The sequence below is a fragment of the Halichoerus grypus genome, chromosome 14 (assembly GCF_964656455.1).
Source record: "Halichoerus grypus chromosome 14, mHalGry1.hap1.1, whole genome shotgun sequence".
NCBI lineage: Eukaryota > Metazoa > Chordata > Mammalia > Carnivora > Phocidae > Halichoerus > Halichoerus grypus.
The window spans coordinates 72,657,687-72,676,080 of NC_135725.1; the positions used below are offsets into that span (position 1 = coordinate 72,657,687).

Below are 18,394 nucleotides of genomic sequence, written 5' to 3' on the forward strand. Positions count from 1 at the left end.
CTCCTGACCATCCATTTAAAGCTTCCAACAACCTTTGACCAGTGGATTTAGGAGCCACTAATGATCATTACCCTAGATTATTTTAATGAGGTCAGCAAAACAGTAATATCCTACTTTTATCATTCCTTTGCCTTTGTTATGTGAATTCTTTAAAAACAAAACAAAACAACAACAACAAAAAAAACACCTTCAGGGAGCCTGGGTGGCTCAGTCAGTTGAGCTACTAGCTCTTGATTTTGGCTCAAGTCATGATCTCAGGGTCCTGGGATCCAGCCCTGTGTTGGACTCCGCACTCAGCAAGGAGTCTGCTTCAGGATTCTCTCTCTCCCTCTGCCCCTCTCCCTGCTCACGCGCATGCACTCTCTCTCTAAAATAAGGTAATTAATTAAAAAAAAAACTTCCCTCATCCATTATTTTATTAGTAATAGTAAGAAATAGTTACTCTTAGTATGAAATACTGCTGGTACTATTAATGTGATCTAATTTTAAGAGTGAAATAAAATGACAGCTAAAATTCCTAAATAAGACTCTAGTTTAAAAAAAAAAAAACAAGAAACTAGAATCCTTCACTGCTGAATTTTACAAAATGGCCATATATGTCTAAACATGTGAGTGTATTTTTTTAGTACTTCATTGTTGCAGGTGGTACAGTTTATTTTAAACCTAGTTATCTGTGAAATATTACTAAATGGTCTCACCAATAGCAACCTCCCAAGGACCAGGGGCATAACAGAAAGATGTGCTTGCCGAGGACAGATGCTGACGGCAACACAGTAACACACCTTACACAAGGTCAAAGCAGAACAGCAGGATGTTGGTCCAAAGCAAGGTTCCCATGAGAATGTTTGTTTCTGAGAAATGTTCTCCCTCAGAACTTTTCACAAATGCTCTTGGGTCACCTCAGTGTATTCTCCTCAACTCATTTTCTCCATACTTTGAAGAATCTAACACTCAGAGAAACACTATTTCTGCAGAATGGCTAGAAACTAAGTAAATCCATTCATTTTATCAGCTGATTCACACCTGAGGGCTCGAACTTCTGTCACAGGACTCATCATTCCTTTGTCCAGAAGGCAAGGCAGAAGGACCGCGATGGTTCTCTGGCCAGCTGCTCCTTTGGCGGGGTCACACATTTTCACACAAACCTCACATACACAGAGCATGGAAATTAGTGAAACTGACCTCTTACCCAATAAAGCATTCATCTAACAAAATACTTTCTATTTCCCATAGCCATAGAAAAGAGTAAGAATCAACTCCATGACACTTCGGGGAGAAACAGAAAAGAATGCTCTGTCTGCCAACACCTAACAGGGAATTGGGTAATGCCTTCCACTCTGTAAGCTTTGGTCTTGTCATTTGTGAGACAGGAAATAGTTGAAAAGGAAGTGAGAAAATTTATAAGAAAGCACTCTGCAGAAGGCTTAAGGTATTATCATCATCAATAACTTTGGGTGGCAGCATAACACAGTGGTCAGGAACACAAATTGGGAATAAGAAACACCTGGATTTAAAACCTGTTTTTACTACTTACTAACGATGTAATCTATGGCAGCAAGCCTATACAGATAGAATGTACAAGTCCCTGAAATACCATACAATCAAGTTCAAGTAAGAAACTAGTTTCAAAAAGCTTGCCAACCTCATAAACATGCAAGGCAGCTGAACACAAAACCACAGTAATAATAAGAGAAGAGGTAGATGTGGCTGGATCTAAATGAGTAATGTGTTCTTCAGGGTCGAGTGAAAGTCATACCTTATGTAAAGGCCCACAGGAGCCGACCAAATAAAGAGACCAGACATATTCTATGCTAAAAATACTAGTATTCTAGTATAATGGCACCTAGTTTCTCATTCACTGTAAGAACACTGAACTATAACATGAAACCGATTACTTTATGTCACTGCAACTCAATGTCAATTGAGATGACAAAAAAATAAGTCATCGTTGTCCTGGTCACAGAAAGCCCTGCCCCACTTCACTCCCAGTATAAGATAAGAGTTTTCACCTTGCTCAGAGTTTTCAGAGCTAGTTCTGCAGCTTTCCGTACAGATTCCTAAAAATGAGGAAAGTATGGCATGACAGATTAGTTTCATTCCCATTCACCCCACGATGTGTATTTAACTGCCTCCGACTCTACACAGATTAGTGAAAAATCCTACTTGCAATATCAGGTAAAAAATAGTGTTTCATTAGGCTCCCTGCCCATCAAGGAACATGTTATAATGGCATATATTTTTTTAGGTATGACCTATTTTGACCTTACAAAAATATGGCTACAAAGTATAACAGTTTAGGGCCACGTGGGTGGCACAGTCAGTTAAGTGTCCTCCTCTTGGTTTCAGCTCAGGTCATGATCTCAGGGTGGTGAGACTGAGCCCCATGCGGGGCTCTGAGCTCAGCACAGAGTCTGCTTGGTCTGCCTGGGACCCTCTCTCTCCTTCTCCCTCTGCACCTCTCCCTACACTCATCTCTCTCTCTCAAAAAATAAATAAATCTTTTAAAAAAACATATAACAGTTTAGAAACTAAAGGTATTATAAATGCAAACATATAAATATCTGTATGAGGATTCTAAAAGACTTTTAAAAATCTCTAATGAATAAGTCAAAAAGAAAGGTAAAACTAAAGTGCCTAATTCTAATGGTGAGATACCAAAATATCTAAAATTTAGATTGAATTTAAAATTCAAAGGAATTGGTCACGTTATTTATGATTAACTGATCCAATTTATAAAACTGATCAAGTAGAGGTTGTCTGGATTATTTCCAAACTGTTACTTGTCCTAATCAGTAACATCATAAAATCTCTATTGAAAAAAACCCTGCAACATCACAGACACATTAAGACTGAAATTTTGGGAGGAAACTGTAGTCTCTTAAAATTGCATAGAGAGTGAATTCTGAAATACCCAACGTATATATCTTAACAATCCCAGTTAAAGTTATTCTGTGAATAAATGCAGACTTTTTTTTTAATACCTTGATATCATCTTGTACCCGAAAAAGAGTTTCCCAAATTTCTGGAAGTTTATCAATGATGTCATCTAGAGGTCTTCCTCTCAATAAATCATTCAGAGCTAAACAGCTGAAAATAAACAATTTGGTTTTCAAGTTTATGATCAAGAAAGCTCAATCTTACTATGAAACATTCATATCAAACAAGAATATGGATTCTGCCTCACTCCTGGACAGCAACACCTGTTCTCTCCTTGGTGCCTCAAATACCCCCCCACACACGTGGCATTTATATTCATCAGATGTCTGCGTCTCACAACTACAATACAGCCTCTTTGAGAGGATACAGCATTTTTTATTTACCAGTGCACCCCCCACGCAGCACCCTGACAAGCACGTAACACGCACTGAATAAATTTACATAAATATATAAGTAATGACACCCTACAAAGTCATGACAGTATATATCTTAATGTCTACCAATTTAACAAGTGATCTTCTTTAATGTCATATAAACTAAGACAATTTAGAAAAACCACTGACTAGAGTTGGGTGTTTATTTTAGAGTTTTAAATAGTTAAGTAGAGAGAACTCTCTAACCCAACCAAAAATATGCTTTTTAGTAATTCAGTAATTTATTCCTTTTGCATAAAGTATAAAGTATAAAGCTTGGAAACTTGAAGAAAAAAAATTAGTTATATCTGACTAGTCTTATATTTCCAAAAATGGTACCTGGATTCTCTAACTCGCCACATACTGCTGGTAAGGTTCTTAACCAAATCTTGAAGAATTTCCTTCAAATATTTATCCACCTAATGAAAGAAAAAGTTTAACATTTAAAATGTGAAATTCATCAACTGTCAAGTTATTAATCTCTCAACCACACTAACCATGTCTCTGTAGGTAGCAGCCTGAGTGTCTCTGGGCGTCTCAGCCCCCAAGTCTCTCCCCACTCTGCTTGCTGACAGCTGCTAGAATGATCATTCTAAAATGCAAACTTGATTCTCTTGTCTTCCTCAGGACACGAGAATAAAATCCAACCACCCAGGCATGGATACAAAGCCCTCTGTGACTGAGCTAGCTCCAAAGGTATCATGTACTATTTCGCCTTTATTCCTTGATACATAATATCTCTCCCTACAATCCCTTTCCATCTCTTGCTTGCCTGGCTAATTCCTACCTGTCCTTCAAGATTCAAATCAGGCATCACCTGGTGGAGAATACTGGCCTACTCTCCTCTGTGTTCCCACAGCACCTTCTTCAGCATGTCGTATCAGACTGTATGTAACTACACTGCTCCATCACACTGAGACCCCAAGGACAAGGACAGTGTCTGACTTGTCTCCATATCCCTGGTAATATGTACAGTGTCTGCCACATAAAGAAGTATTATGATTGTTCAGAACGAAAGGTGAGTTGAATCTTTTAAGCCTGTTTTATTTGGATATACACTTAACAATTTGGTAATAACAAGTAACTAATGGGAGGCTCAATTCTTATACTGATCCCAAGAACCTCAAAATTTAAGGCTTGGCAGCACCTGGGTGGCTCAGTTGGTTAAGCATCTGATTTTGGCTGTGGTCATGGTCTCAGGGTCCTGTGATCCAGCCACGGTGGGCTCCACGCTCAGCAGGGAGTCTGCTTCTCCCTCTGCCCCCACCCCTCCCTCCTGCCCCTCTCCCTGCTTGTGTGCGTGCTCTCTCTCATATAAATAAAATCTCAAAAAAAGAAGAAAAAAAAAAACTTAAGGCTTTTCCACTTTTACTCTTATAGGTAGGAAAGGTTTTGTTATCCTCACTTATATGGAAGAAAACCAAGACAGAGAGGTAAATAACTCACCTAAGATTTAACAAACTGACATCTTCTTACGTCCAGTTCTCTAAACATTCTCCACAGTGATCTCATCCGCACTATCTCATCTATCCATTGAGACAGACCGATCTCACTGATCCCCTTTCACTCATAAGGAGATGATACTCACATCTCAAAAGCCTCAGCCTGTGCACTGGGCGCAGATCTATCAAGCCAAGTGGCCTATTAGATCTTGACTGACCCAGTGGTACCAAATACTCTGCTAGAGCCTTCAAAGCTGAATCCTCAAGGCCTATCACCATGAACAGGAACACACTCAACCTGACACTAAAGTGAAGAAGGGGAAAAGCCGTATCATGTGCAGGGACTGCAAAGGTAAGGTAAGACTCATGGAATTTATTTAAAGTGAACTATGAAGCCACTAAAGGATTTTAACCCCAAATGGCAAAATCCAATTTCTTTTTAAATCACTTTTACTGCTGATTAAATAAAGGACGGCAAAGAGAAGAGAGAGAGGGGACACCCTGTTCTCCAGGAAAGAATCAGGGAAAGAAGAGAGTGGATTCAAGAGATACTTTGGAAGCAGAATCAACAGAATTCACTACTGGATTCAACTGAAAGTAGGGGCACAACAGACAGAAATCAAGAGGATACCAAGTTTCCTGGTATGGGTAAATGGATGAATGTTGAGAAGAGAGGGGAAAGTCCTGTTCTGGACATGTTAAGTTGAAGGAATTGTGAAACAGCATCCAAGTGAAGCGGGCAGTTGGATGTGCAAATCAGGAACACAAGTCAAGTCTGGGCCAAAATATAAGATTGGGAACCATCACAAGTAAGATGACATTTAGATTCACTGGAACTGCTGAGCTCAAAACATAAAATTGAGAGAGTAAAAGGTACTCAGAAGCAAGCCCTGAGAAATCCTAACATCAACAAGTGGCATCGAGTATGACAAGCAGCCAGAGAACAGAAAACCAAGAGAGAAAACCATACATGGTAATGGCCTGTTTCCTTGTCTAGCGCCTCAACAAAGGGGACTCCGTGAAGGCAGGACTGTGGCCTGTTCTCCACTGTATGGACAATACCGACCGACACGGTATTCCGTTTGTGTGAGTGTCCCGCCACTTCCTCAGCCAGCCACCCCACGGACATTTACATTATTTCCATTCTTGAGATTTTAATAAATGTGGCCACAAGCATCTTCGACATCTTGAAAGAACGGAGAAAGCAAAGAATGAAAGAAAGCTTATTTGTCTAAACAGGTAAGTATACAGAGCAGAAAGAAAGATGGGCCTTGGGTTGAAATCCCATGTGTAATCTTGGACAAGGGTTCCCAGATACTTGCCGTTGATTTGTCAGTGACCAATGCATTCCAAATACTTGTCATGGCCTGTCGAATGCCCAGGTTGGGATCAAACTGGTAACGATAAAGACGGGGAACCAGCTGAGGCAGGAAAGGAGCCAGCTGTTCCCCAGCTCTGGAGGCAATCATATTAAAACCAAAAGCAGCACCCTAAAAAAATAAGATGGTGATGAAGTGACTCAGATACCTCACTGTGGTAAAATGTTAATATATTAAATCTACGAAGATCACAAAATCCTCCCTCCCAAACCTGTCCCTGGACCTGATCCACTGGGTGTCCCAGCTGTAGCGGTAACAGCAACCATGCGGTGGTCTGGCTCTCCCTAACCCCAGACTTTTACAAAGCAAACTGCATATCAATCGCCACTGCCAGCCAATGTAGCAGGTTTGGTTTGGAGGTAAAAAGCAAAAACCGTCCGTGATAGCAACTTACCTTCCTAGAGTTCCACATTGCATGATGGTTGGCTAAATTCATAAATTTATACACCAGATCTGGCTGACTAAGATCACTTGCCAGAGAACAAAGCTCCTTGTAAGTAGAGAGGCCCTGGCTTGGAAACAAACAAACAAAAAGTACACAATGTATTTCTCCGTCTCCAGCCTAGTAAAAGTTACGTCACCAATATTAGTAGGACATTTTTAAATTATGTTCTCAATCTCATCACCACACACGAAGAGAATGCGGTTGAGAGGAATAGAAAGAGTCACCTAGTTCAATTACTGACAAGGCCAGGTAAATGACGGGAAGGCCCCCTTGAGTCCCTTGGATGTGGAGCCCTCACCCCCCCGGGAGGTGGCTCAGTAATTCCTTGTTACCTTGTGCACCAATCTCTCTCAGAATCAGGAGTCGCTTAGAGACAACTTCTATCATCCCCAAGTCTTTTCTAAGCTACAGCACCCCAATCATTTTTAAGTTTTTATTTTAATGCCAGTTAGTTAACATAGTGTTATATTAGTTTCAGGTGTACAATACAGTGATTCAACACTTCCATACATCAACCAGTGCTCCTCACAGCACGTGCCCGCCTTGATCCCCATCACCTACTTTACCCATCCCCCCACTCCCCCTCTGGTGACCATAAGTTTGTTCTCCATAGTTAAGAGTCTGTATCTTGGTTTTCATCTCTTTTTTCCCATATGATCATTTGTTTGACTCTCAGATTCCACGTGAGTGACATCATACAGAATTTGTCTTTCTCTGACTTGTTTCCCTTAGCATTATACTCCCTAGCCCCATCCACGTTGTTGGAAATGGCAAGATTTCATTCTTTTTTATGTCTGAATAATACTCCATTGTGTATATATATATGTACACCACATCTTTATCCATTCATCTACCTCAGTGAACAGCTGGGCCCCTTCCATATCCCAGCTATTGTAGATAATGCTGCTATAAACATCAGGGTGCACGTACGCCTTTGAATTAGTATTTTTGTATTCTTTGGGTAAATACCCAGTAGTATGATTGCTGGATCATAGGGTAGTTCCATTTTTAACTTTCTGAGGAACCTCCATACTGTTTTCCACAGTAGCTGCACCAGTTTGCATTCCCACCAATAGTATAAGAGGAGGTTCCTTTTTCTCCACATCCTTGCCAGCACCTGTTGTTTCTTGTGCTGTTGATTTTAGCCATTCTGACAGATGTGACATGATACCTCATTGTGGTTTTGATTTGTATTTCCCTGATAAGTAATGTTGAGCATCTTTTCATGTGTCTGTTGGCCATCTGGATGTCTTCTCTGGAGAAATGTCTGTTCGTATCTTCTGCCCATTGTTTTTTAGGTGTTGAGTTGTATCAGTTCTTTATACATATTAGATACTAACCCTTTATCAGATATGTTATTTGCAAATATCTTCTCCCATTCCACAGGTTGCCTTTTAGTTTTGTTGGTTGTCTCCTCTACCACACAGAAGCTTTTTATTTTGATGTAGTCCCAATAGTTTATTTTTGCTTTTGTTTCCCTTCCCTCAGGAGAAATCTCTAGAAAGAAGTTGCTTTGGCCGATGTCAAAGAGGTTACTTGCCTGTGCTCTCTTCCAGGATTTTTATGGTTTCAGGTCTCACATTTAGAACTTTAATCCATTTTGACTTTATTTCTGTGTATTTCTTTTGCATGTTGTTGTCCAGTACTCCTGACCCCATTTGTTGAAGAGACTGTCTTTTTCCTATTGGACATTCCTTCCGGCTTTGTCAAAGATTAATTGACCATATAATTACAGGTTTCTGGATTTTCTATTCTGTTCCATTAATCTAGGAGTCTATTTTGTGCCAGTACTATACTGTTCTGATTACTATAGCTTTGTAATACAGCTTCAAGTCTAGAATTGTGATGCTTCTGGGCTTCACTTTTCTTTTTCAAGAGGGCTTTGGCTATTCAGTCCATAAAAATTGTAGGACTGCAGCACCCAATCTTGATAACTCCTTCTGAGTCCTATTAACTTTCCTCTGAACAAATAATATTTCCTTAAATACCCGATCATTTGTATTAGTTATTCTGTGAAAAGAAAGCACTTTTTAAAAATGCAGAAAAAGCCTACAGGGACAGTAAGTGGAACAAAAATAACTTCTGATGTGGAAACAGCGAGCTATGGGAGAAAGTCAAGAACAGAACAAATGGCTGCTCTCTGGTGTTGCAGACAACACTGAAGCAGGGCCCAGCCAGCTGCACAGTTTGACCTGAGGGGTTTCAGAGGAAAAGCATCAGCATAACCACAATGGAATACTGGTAAGATAAAGGAGGTAAGGCTCTAGGAATTAATCTGAAGTGCTAAATTGATGGACCCCACAATGACAAGCAGAGCTGCCCCCACCAAAAAACGAGGTGCAGCGGATGCCGAGCTGTGCTGCCAGACCGCCCCTCACGACTCAGCTGGCTGGGAGCTAATGGAACGGCCCTTAGTCCAAGGTCAGGTCTTCCCCCAGAGCAGCCCACCACCAATGGCTAGACACTGAGGGGATGTAAAGCCTGATGAGGGGATGTAATGTCCTGGCCCCTCACAGCAGGACAACTCTGAAGGGCCTGCCCAGCCCAGTTCCAGAGGCCAGGGTCTGCTTAAGTGTTGGCAGCAGGTCAGCTCCTCCTTGGGCCATCGGCCCTCTCCTGCCTCCTCACTGCCCTAGGTGATGAGCCTGGGGCACTCTTCAGTCAGCTTCCAGCTTTGTCCAAAACTCCACCTCAGAGTCTGTTTCCCAAGAACCCCAATCTGAGACACTATGCTTTCTCCACAGAAGTTTTCTTCTTCCACTAACACACGTTTCCTAGGAGGGTGGAAATCAGTGTCGTGAGTGCTCCATTCAGAGACTAAAGGTGTCAGTGATGACTGATGGATGGATTTGGCACACTTACCCATCGGGTGTTTTGCCAAGGCTACCCCCTTGAAATACCACTGTCTCTCCAGAAACTTCATGTTTAGTTCTAAAGCAAAACAACAGTAAGACTTTATATTAGCCTCAAATTTTTCAAAGCAGCGTTCAACTAACGGATTCATTTCTTTTATAAATTGATAAAATCAAATTCCATAGCAGGTATCGACCAAGATGTAAAAGTCAACTAAATCCTTTCCAATCAGCCTGAGAATTCTGTGAAACTAACTCTAGGATGAACAAAGAGATGTAAAAGGCATTCCACATCAAGTTAAACTGAATTAAATGTGGTCATCCATTAAAAAGTAACATAAAACAGTAACCAATTACAAGAATGACTGCCCCTCTCATCCTCTTCACAAATCAGACTATGAAAGACATGCAAGCTTCCCCTCCACATCTTCATTTTCATTTAGCCAACAGCAATTACGGTATTATTATAATCCAATGCTTTGATTGTCCTGAGATCATTCAACTTTTAAAGCTTGACCTACTGGCCTGTTTCTGAACAGTAGTTTAGTTTACTTCACTTTACTGTCTAAACAATATACACTGAATAATTAAACTGCTATCCACCACATAACAATCACTGACTTGAATTTAAAGACTTAATAAACAAGAACATCAAATGCTGAATTTTCCTTCTTCCACTGCATATTCTCAGTATGTGCAAATCGTGCTGTATGTGTTTAAATCTGAAGTGTACAAGGTCACTGTACCTTTTGCCAGTCATAAGTGTCTCTACAAGTGTAGAAACCAATTCCTGCTGATCTTGTTCATTGCCCAGTTCATACACCAACCCAAGGCCTTTTGAGGCAACGTCTTGGCTAAGTTCTGCACAAAAGTCAGACAAAATAGTATTACTTTAAGAAAATTTGTCTTCCGGCCATTGTCGGATTTTTTTAAGTTGTAATAGAAATCCAAAATGATACCCAAGTGAAGACATGAAAGCAGAATCAATCTGCCTATTTTGTTAAAACATATTAAATCATCTCAGTGAACATGGCACCAAATGTCCCTGTAAGTAAGAATTACATTCACAAAAGATCCAACTCACAAACCAAGTCAACCCTGCTGGGCCTTAGTGTTCTGTGTACTACAAGTCGTACATGTGAAAAGTACAACAGCCTCACGGATTTCAATATACCCACATCCAATTTTTTAAGTAAAAAGTCAATATAAGACCGTATGTTTAAAACAATTTATAAAACACGGGTGCCTGGGTGGCTCAGTCGGTTAAGCGTCACCTTCGGCTCAGGTCATGATCCCAGGGTCCTGGGATAGAGCCCCACGTCGGGCTCCCTGCTCAGCGGGGAGCCTGCTTCTCCCTCTGCCTCTGCCCCTCCCCCCTGCTTGTGCGCGCTCTCTCTCTTTCAAATAAAATCTTTAAAAAAAAAAATTTATAAAACAAAGCTACTGTTTAAATGTCTAATACATTTGCTCTCTCCTGGCTTATATCAGGAAAGGAACAAGAAATAGAAAAAAGCTATTTTTATAAGTACTAATGTTAAAGAAGGCCTTGGCGCCATTTTTTTTTCATTTTCGATAATTAATTGAATTTAAAAAAAGATTAACATATAGTGTATTAATTAGTTTCAGAAGTAGAGTTCAGTGATTTCATCAGTCTTATATAACACCCAGTGCTCATTACATCACGTGCCCTCCTTAATGTCCATCACCCAGTTACCCCATCCCCCCCAACTCCCCTCCAGCAACCCTAAGTCGGTTCCATTTTTAAATGTAAAACTGAAGAACATGATCTAATTAATTAAATCCACCAAAAAAAATACTTTCCTGTGTTCCTTCTTTTATGTTCATTAACCTAGATTTTTTAAAATTTAAAACACAAGCTTAATGAAGTTGGCAAATCAAATATTTACCAATAACTTACCATCATTTTCCGACAAAACGGAAACAAATGCACTCTGAATTTCTTTAAGGTGAGACTGAAAGAAGAAAACAGGCATTCAAGAACACAAACTCTACCTCTTGGTAGATTAACGGAAGGTAAGAATCTTCTCTCAGGGCATACAACACCTTCTAAGAGTCTTCCGACCCAAGACAGCCACAAACCCTATTGTGCTCTGTCTGAAGGCGGCCAAATCGCCTGAAGGTTGTACGTTTACAGGTAGTCTAATGCACACTCAGCCTCCCCATCCTGACCATCTGACCTTATGCCTTCAAGTTTAGAATCATCTTCCAGCCAATGTACATCAGGCTGCCAACCTTCATTCACAGCTTCTTTCAAGATATCTGTTACTGGCTAATGGCCCTCACTATCAGCACTGGCCCTCACCTTCATACGCTTTCCTTCCTATCACCTTTTAATTATAAATATTTCAAAGATGGTTTCTAGCAGTGCTGAACCCATTTCCGGAGCGGCTTACCTTCACTTCTCTATGAGTACTTAGCTTCCTCACAAGCGAAAGGAGCCAGATGCAGGCCGCCTGCCTCACGTGTGGGTTGGGGCTGACGATATGTTTATTTAAAATCACATCCAATACCCAGGGGACCACGTCATTCACTTTGGCTCCTGGGGGGAAAGAAAGGAATGATAAAATCAATTAAAACAAATGAAAAGAGTATCCTGAAAAATTAAATTTTACTCAATATTTACTCAGTACAACAATCCTAGAACATATTCAAGTCTACACGATTAAGGTGTTGAGGTTGCTGAAGGGACTGATGATCATCCATTTGAGACCCGCAAGACATAGGACACCACGGTACCTGTAACGTGTAGTCAGAAAGCGCGCACTCCTCACCAGCGTAGGCACTAAAAGCCAGCGCACCTCCAGTGCACAGGTACGCGGAGCGTGAGCAGAAGACCCTGAGGCTTCATTATGTGATAAGGGCTAAGGGACAGGTAACTTGGAAATGTAACTATGCCTCGACTTCTGAAAATGGCTAAATACACCAAGCCTCCAGAAAAAAAAGCGCACAAGTTTGAAGGTAATACATAGCTAACTCCTTGTTTCCCAAAGAACTAAAAAAGAAGACCTCATTCATTTTGTTGTGTTCACTCTCCTTTAGCCAACTATTTTTCTTGACTGAACCAAACTGGTAAGACATATATAAATATCCTAAAAAGAGTGAAAATGGAACGCATAAATTTTTTCTTTTGCTTCAAATGTGGTAACAAGACCAGAAAGGGTTACTTGAGGATTACAAAAGGGTTAGCCGAGTGTGAGGTACCAGCAGGGGGAGTATATTCCTCCTCCGTCACCAGCCAGGCGTCCCGGGCAGCCACGGAGCTCGTTCCCACAGCAGCACTGGTGAGGGCTTCGCCAATAGTGAACTGCAGTTCGATCTGCTTGGCCTGCAACCATGCAAACGAAAGCCATGAATCACCGAGAACATTTCCCTACAACATCCACTTCCACAAAAAGCTGTTTCAGATCTTGTCTGTCAACATGCTCTGTTTTTACTCTTTTGCCTGGATGGCTCTCACTAACCGGGTGGCTCGGAGGGGAGACGAGGGGAGGGAATGGAGAATGTGAGAATGCCCTGAAGATCTTTTTCCAAGCCCACGTTGCCCTCTTCACCCTCGGCAGAGAACCACTAAGCAGGGATTTTTAATCTCTGGAGGAAAAGGGTATGGACTAAAGCCATACAGATCTCGGGGCAAATTCTTATCTGTCTCTCACCGGCTACATACACTTATTTAAACTGAGCCTCAACTGCGTTTGTAACGCAGGTGTAACACCATCACCCAGCTTGTCAGGCTGTAGGAGGAAATGAGGGTAACGCACATAAAGCTTCTAGGGGACACCTGGTGGGCGGTAACAGCACGATACACAGCAGCCATTCTAACTTATTAATACCGCCTCTGGGCGCTGTTAAATTACATGGTGTCCGCGAGCTACTCTCCAGTGGTTCCGATAAAGGAGAGAACGCGGTAAAATGGTAAAATTTGGTATATCTGGATAAAACAGTATAGAAGTACAGAGATCCATGAAGAGCTAGCTAGCTTCAATAGCAAGTTAATAATCCAGACAAGAACAGTTCTTCATGCTATTCTTACAACTGCACTGTAAGGTTGAAATTGTTTCAAAAACCAAACATTAAGAAAATTCTATATAGTATATACTCAAATTTTTAAAAAAATTTTTTGAGAGAGAGAGAGAGCATGTGCAAGCGAGCAGGGGGGAGGGGCAGAGGGAGAAGGAGAAAGAGAATCTTTTTTGTTTGTCTGTTGTTTTTTTTGGAGAATCTTAAATAGGCTCCACACCCAGCACAGAGCCCGACATGGGGGCTCGATCTCATGACCCTCAGATCATGACCTGAACCAAAATCAAGAGTCAGATGCTTAACTGACTGAGCTGCCCGGGTACCCCTCAAATTTTTTTAACTTGGTTTAGAAAATTTTGACACATTGGGGCACCTGGGTGGCTCAGTCAGTTAAGTGTCTGAGTCCGGCTCGTCATGATCTCAGGGTCCTGGAATTGAGCCCTGTGTTGGGCTCCTTGCTCAGTGGGGAACCTCCTTCCCCCTCTACCCCTCACCCCCACTTACGCACACACGCTTGCTCTCTTTCTCAAATAAGTAAAATCTTTTTTCTTTTTGAAGATTTTATTTATTTATTTGACAGAGATACAGCAAGAGAGGGAACACAAGCAGGGGGAGTGGGAGAGGGAGAAGCAGGCCCCCCGCCGAGCAGGGAGCCCAATGTGGGACTCGATCCCAGGACCCTGGGATCACGACCTCAGCCAAAGGCAGATGCTTAATGACTGAGCCACCCAGGCGCCCCATAAATAAAATCTTAAAAAAAAAATTTTGACACGTTTCACAAGCATGAAGTATTCAACATGGAATTGGACCTTAGTTCCCTTTGGTCTTTTTCTGTTTACTATAAACTGGAAAACAAAGAATTTGGGGACTAAGAAGAGAATGAAGAACAGAGAGTTCCCACGAGGAGTATGGGAATAGTGACCTTGGAGAGAACTCTACCAAGCACAGACCACAGTGTAGCCAGCCATTCCTAAGCTCAATCAACTATGCTCTCATCTCGAATGAGGTGTCAAGTTCTGATGCCAGATGTTTCCTACTCCGAGGAAAAAGAATTTCAGGGCTTCAGTTCCACAGCTTCCCTGGCCAAAAAATTCTTTGGAAATTTTAAACAGAGAAAAGGATGTAAACACAGAGGATCCTACAGTAAGGATTCATTTTACATGCCTGTTTTCAAATGTTTTCCTTTTTTCTTCTTTAAAAATTTATGCCAGAGATGCATTTCTTCTAGTTTTATTTAAATAAATGAAGCTTTGGGGCCCTGGGTGGCTCAGTCGGTTAAGCATCCGACTTGACTCTGGCTCAGGTCATGATCTCAGGGTCATGAGATGGAGCCCCAAGTCAGGCTCCATGCTGAGCGTGGAGCCTGCTTAAGATTCTCTCTCCCTCTCTCTGTCCCTCATCATGCGCACACAACACATGCGTGCTCTCTCTCTATAAAGATAATTAATTAATTAATTTAAAAAGAAATAAGATAAGAAAGCAGACACTATAAGCTTTTCCCCAAGTGGTTACAATGTCAATGACACAAGGGAGAACTTGATGTGTGTATAATTCATTCTCAAAAAATTCACATTAAAAATACTAGATTATGATTCCAGAGACCTGGATCCTAACACTGGCTCTGTCACTCACTGGCCTTAGTCCTCAACTCCAACCTGCTTCCTGCCTCCCACCCATCCTTCCAGGCCCAGCAGCAACCTTGCCTCCAAAAACCTGCACCAAGTCTCCAGACAGAAGTACTCACACCCCCCCTTGTGAGTCTACTCCATGACATGCAAACGTCTCTTCATTCAGTTACTCTTCCCACATTTACTAAGGTCCTACTACTTCTAATCACACTGCAAGGCACCTATTTCATAATGGGGATCAGGAAAGACTGCCTTCAGTCTAGTGAAAAATGAGAAACTGTGATAAATGCTGTGAAGAAAAAGTATGGAGTCAGGAGAGCCCAGTATCTAAGGAATCTATTCTAGTTCAGCAGCAACCCAAAAAAGGAAGTATTCGTCTTTCAAAAGCTCAGAGCAAAGAAGACAAAGAGGCTGGTGTACAAAAATGTGAGCAAATAACGAGAATTAAGCCTAGATGACGGGCCATATCAGGCCATGTTAAGACTTATGACACGGGACTAGCAAATTGCCTGCTTGTAGGTCTTCCCAACTACATTAGAAATTTATCCAGACGACAGAAGCTTGGCCACCTGCCTCAAGAGCGACTGGAATACCAGCACCCACTTCCCACATGTAGCTGATTGGGTGAGTCTCCCCTTCTACCCACACTGCACTGGGCTTTACTCAAAAACGAAGAGGAAAGTACTTTCCCATGTAGGTGATTTACTCAATGCTATGCCTACTAAAGTGGTAAGCCCAAGGCTGGTACTCAGTAAGTACTTGGTGAATAAATTAATAAACGTTTAATTTAAAATCTCACAGCATGCCGGGGTGCCTGGGTGGCTCAGTCAGTTAAGCGTCTGCCTTCAGCTCAGGTCATGATCCCAGGGTCCTGGGATCGAGCCCCGTATCCAGCTCCCTGCTCAGCAGAGAGTCTGCTTCTTCCTCTCTCTCTCCCTCTGCCCCTCTCCCTCCCCCCCCATACTCTTTCTCTCTAAAACAGATGAAAAAATCTTTAAAAAAAATAAAAATAAAATCTCACAGCATGCAAAATTCCACGCCTTTTGTTTGATTAACTGACAATCAGATAGCAATATAAATACCTCCACAGAATCCATCAGACCTTGCAAGAGGAGTTTCTGGTGAGGAAAATCTCCATCCCCAACTGGAAAATATCCCAGTGTTTGGATTGCTCGTTCTTTCATCTAGAAAACCAGAGAATTTTGCTTTTAAAAAAAACAAAACAAAAAAAAAAACAAAGTATGTAACAGCTTTATCCCAGAACAGTGTTTCCAAAATGAGATGACAGGGAGGGCAGTCTGTCTAAAGCACTTACGCATGCAAGTTTTTTTATAAAGTAGCCACAATTTTACAGAATTATGTGTATAAGACATTGGAGGTAGAAAGACATAAAACTGAGTTCATTAAGGGTCCATGGCTGCAAAAGAAGAAGAGAGCCTTTAACAAGGTTTATTATCTGTCACAGTGTTTATAAATGTAGATTCTGAGCCCAAAGGACTTAAGATCAAATCACAGCTTAACCATTTTAGCAGCCTTTACAGGTATGTGACCCTAGGCAAGTTACTGCACTCTCTGTGACTCCATTTCTTCATATGGGAAAAGAGAGATGACACGTGTACCTACTTCCCTAGACCTTCTGAGGAGTTCCATTAATTAACATATATGAAGCCCTTAGCATACGCCTGGCACATTACAAGTGCTCAACAGTGGTTGGTGAGCACTAATTAGTTAATTAATAGCTAACAGAAACTACACTGCGATAGTCTCAGGAAGTTTTAAATGGTACCTAGACCAAGAATAAGATTATTAAATTGGTAGTAAACTGATTTATCTGCTCATTAAATCATGTTATATTTCAACACTGAGGTACTCTGATCACAAATGTTTTAAAGTTTATGAAAGTGTTTATCTAAAACTAAAAAATGATAAATGTCCTTCTCCTCAGATATTACTCACACTGCTTCCTAACATCCAGACTTCTTAAAACCATTTTCGCTGTCAGAGGTTAAGATTCAGATTTGGTCTAAAATTACAAAAGTGATAACAACTATTTAACACTTTATTACGCACTTTCGCATGACAAAAGAATTACCTGTGCAGCTAGTTCATTCCCCAAATCCTAACAGTTATGGGTCTAAACTGGAACAACTGGGCCAAACAGTGCACGCACAGAGGTCATACACAAATCACCCCTAACTCAAAACTAAATAGTCACCTAGACTTTATCATTCTTTTTTTACATTAAATCCTTCCTCCGGCTGCACTGTCATCTATCCTCATTACAACTGCGTTTTTGCTCACTTATGTATCTATGAATAGAAAGAATTTCAGAAGAAGGGGAAAAAAGGAGAGACTTGCCTTATTTGTTTCTTTACTGGAGGGTATTCTATTCAGTAAGCTTTCTACAAGATGTGATTTGGTGAAGCCAGATCCCTCACTGGGGATCGGGAGGGGACCATTCCTGCCAATCTCCCCGAGGGCTGTGCAGGCAGCGATGGCCAGGAGGGGCGACGTACTGTCCAAAAACGAGCCTGGAAGCACATGAGCCGAGACTGAGAAGAAGACACTACTGCTCTTGGGGTCCGGGGCAAGCAGCAAGGGACTCAAGACTGTCTCAGAGACAGCAAAACAAAATCAAAGTCCACATTTTCTTCTAATTGGTGATGTGTTAACATTCAGTCAGTAATGAAACACCACGGGAACAAGGCAGACAGCACTGTCCTCTTATAAATGTTTAAGGTTTTTCCCTGTAATGCAACCATCTCTGTCATACAGAAACACATAGGAAGAAACGTACAGAAAAATTAAAGTACTTTCATTGTTATTAAAAGCACAGAACTTATCCACCATCAAGCAAGTTTTGTGAAAAGACTTGTGCCTTTAAGGTACAATGCTGTAAAAAGAAACTAAAACGCTGTAATAAATTTGAACCCAACTCAAGGCAGCACAAGCACGTCAAGTACCTATTGTTTCCGTGGCGCTCTGAATGAGTTCCTCTTGTTCCGGCAGGAAATCGGCATCTGTCTCCAGGTCCTGCTGCTCTGCCATTCTCATTTTCTTTTTGGCCAAGTATCTTCCTACCGTGAATCCCAACGCAAGCAAGGATCCGTGCTGTATCTCTGGGCTCTGAACCACACAATAGCTGTCACTCTCTCTCACATGCAAGAATGCACTGAAATAACAGTATGCTTAGGAGAGTCATCTCTCCAATAAGACATAAGGCCAGAGAACAAAGTGATCATATCAGGTTCTACTGAATG

The 18,394-nt window shown here is 41.4% G+C and overlaps 1 protein-coding gene across 5 annotated transcripts in view; it reads right to left on the bottom strand.

Annotated features, from left to right (window-relative positions):
• ECPAS (Ecm29 proteasome adaptor and scaffold) overlaps positions 1-18,394 on the bottom strand; it is a 99,315-nt gene that overhangs the window by 17,329 nt on the left and 63,592 nt on the right. For all 5 annotated transcript variants that reach the window (XM_036090923.2, XM_036090921.2, XM_036090925.2 and 2 more), the window contains 14 exons: positions 18,098-18,260; positions 17,493-17,665; positions 16,217-16,318; positions 12,691-12,814; positions 11,883-12,028; positions 11,387-11,441; positions 10,215-10,329; positions 9,479-9,547; positions 6,566-6,683; positions 6,115-6,282; positions 3,690-3,769; positions 2,982-3,087; positions 2,010-2,057; positions 1,024-1,145 (listed from right to left, as the gene is read on the bottom strand). In XM_036090923.2, the coding sequence (XP_035946816.2) occupies positions 1,024-1,145; positions 2,010-2,057; positions 2,982-3,087; positions 3,690-3,769; positions 6,115-6,282; positions 6,566-6,683; positions 9,479-9,547; positions 10,215-10,329; positions 11,387-11,441; positions 11,883-12,028; positions 12,691-12,814; positions 16,217-16,318; positions 17,493-17,665; positions 18,098-18,260 (1,589 nt within the window). The remainder of the gene's footprint in view (positions 1-1,023; positions 1,146-2,009; positions 2,058-2,981; positions 3,088-3,689; positions 3,770-6,114; positions 6,283-6,565; positions 6,684-9,478; positions 9,548-10,214; positions 10,330-11,386; positions 11,442-11,882; positions 12,029-12,690; positions 12,815-16,216; positions 16,319-17,492; positions 17,666-18,097; positions 18,261-18,394) is intronic.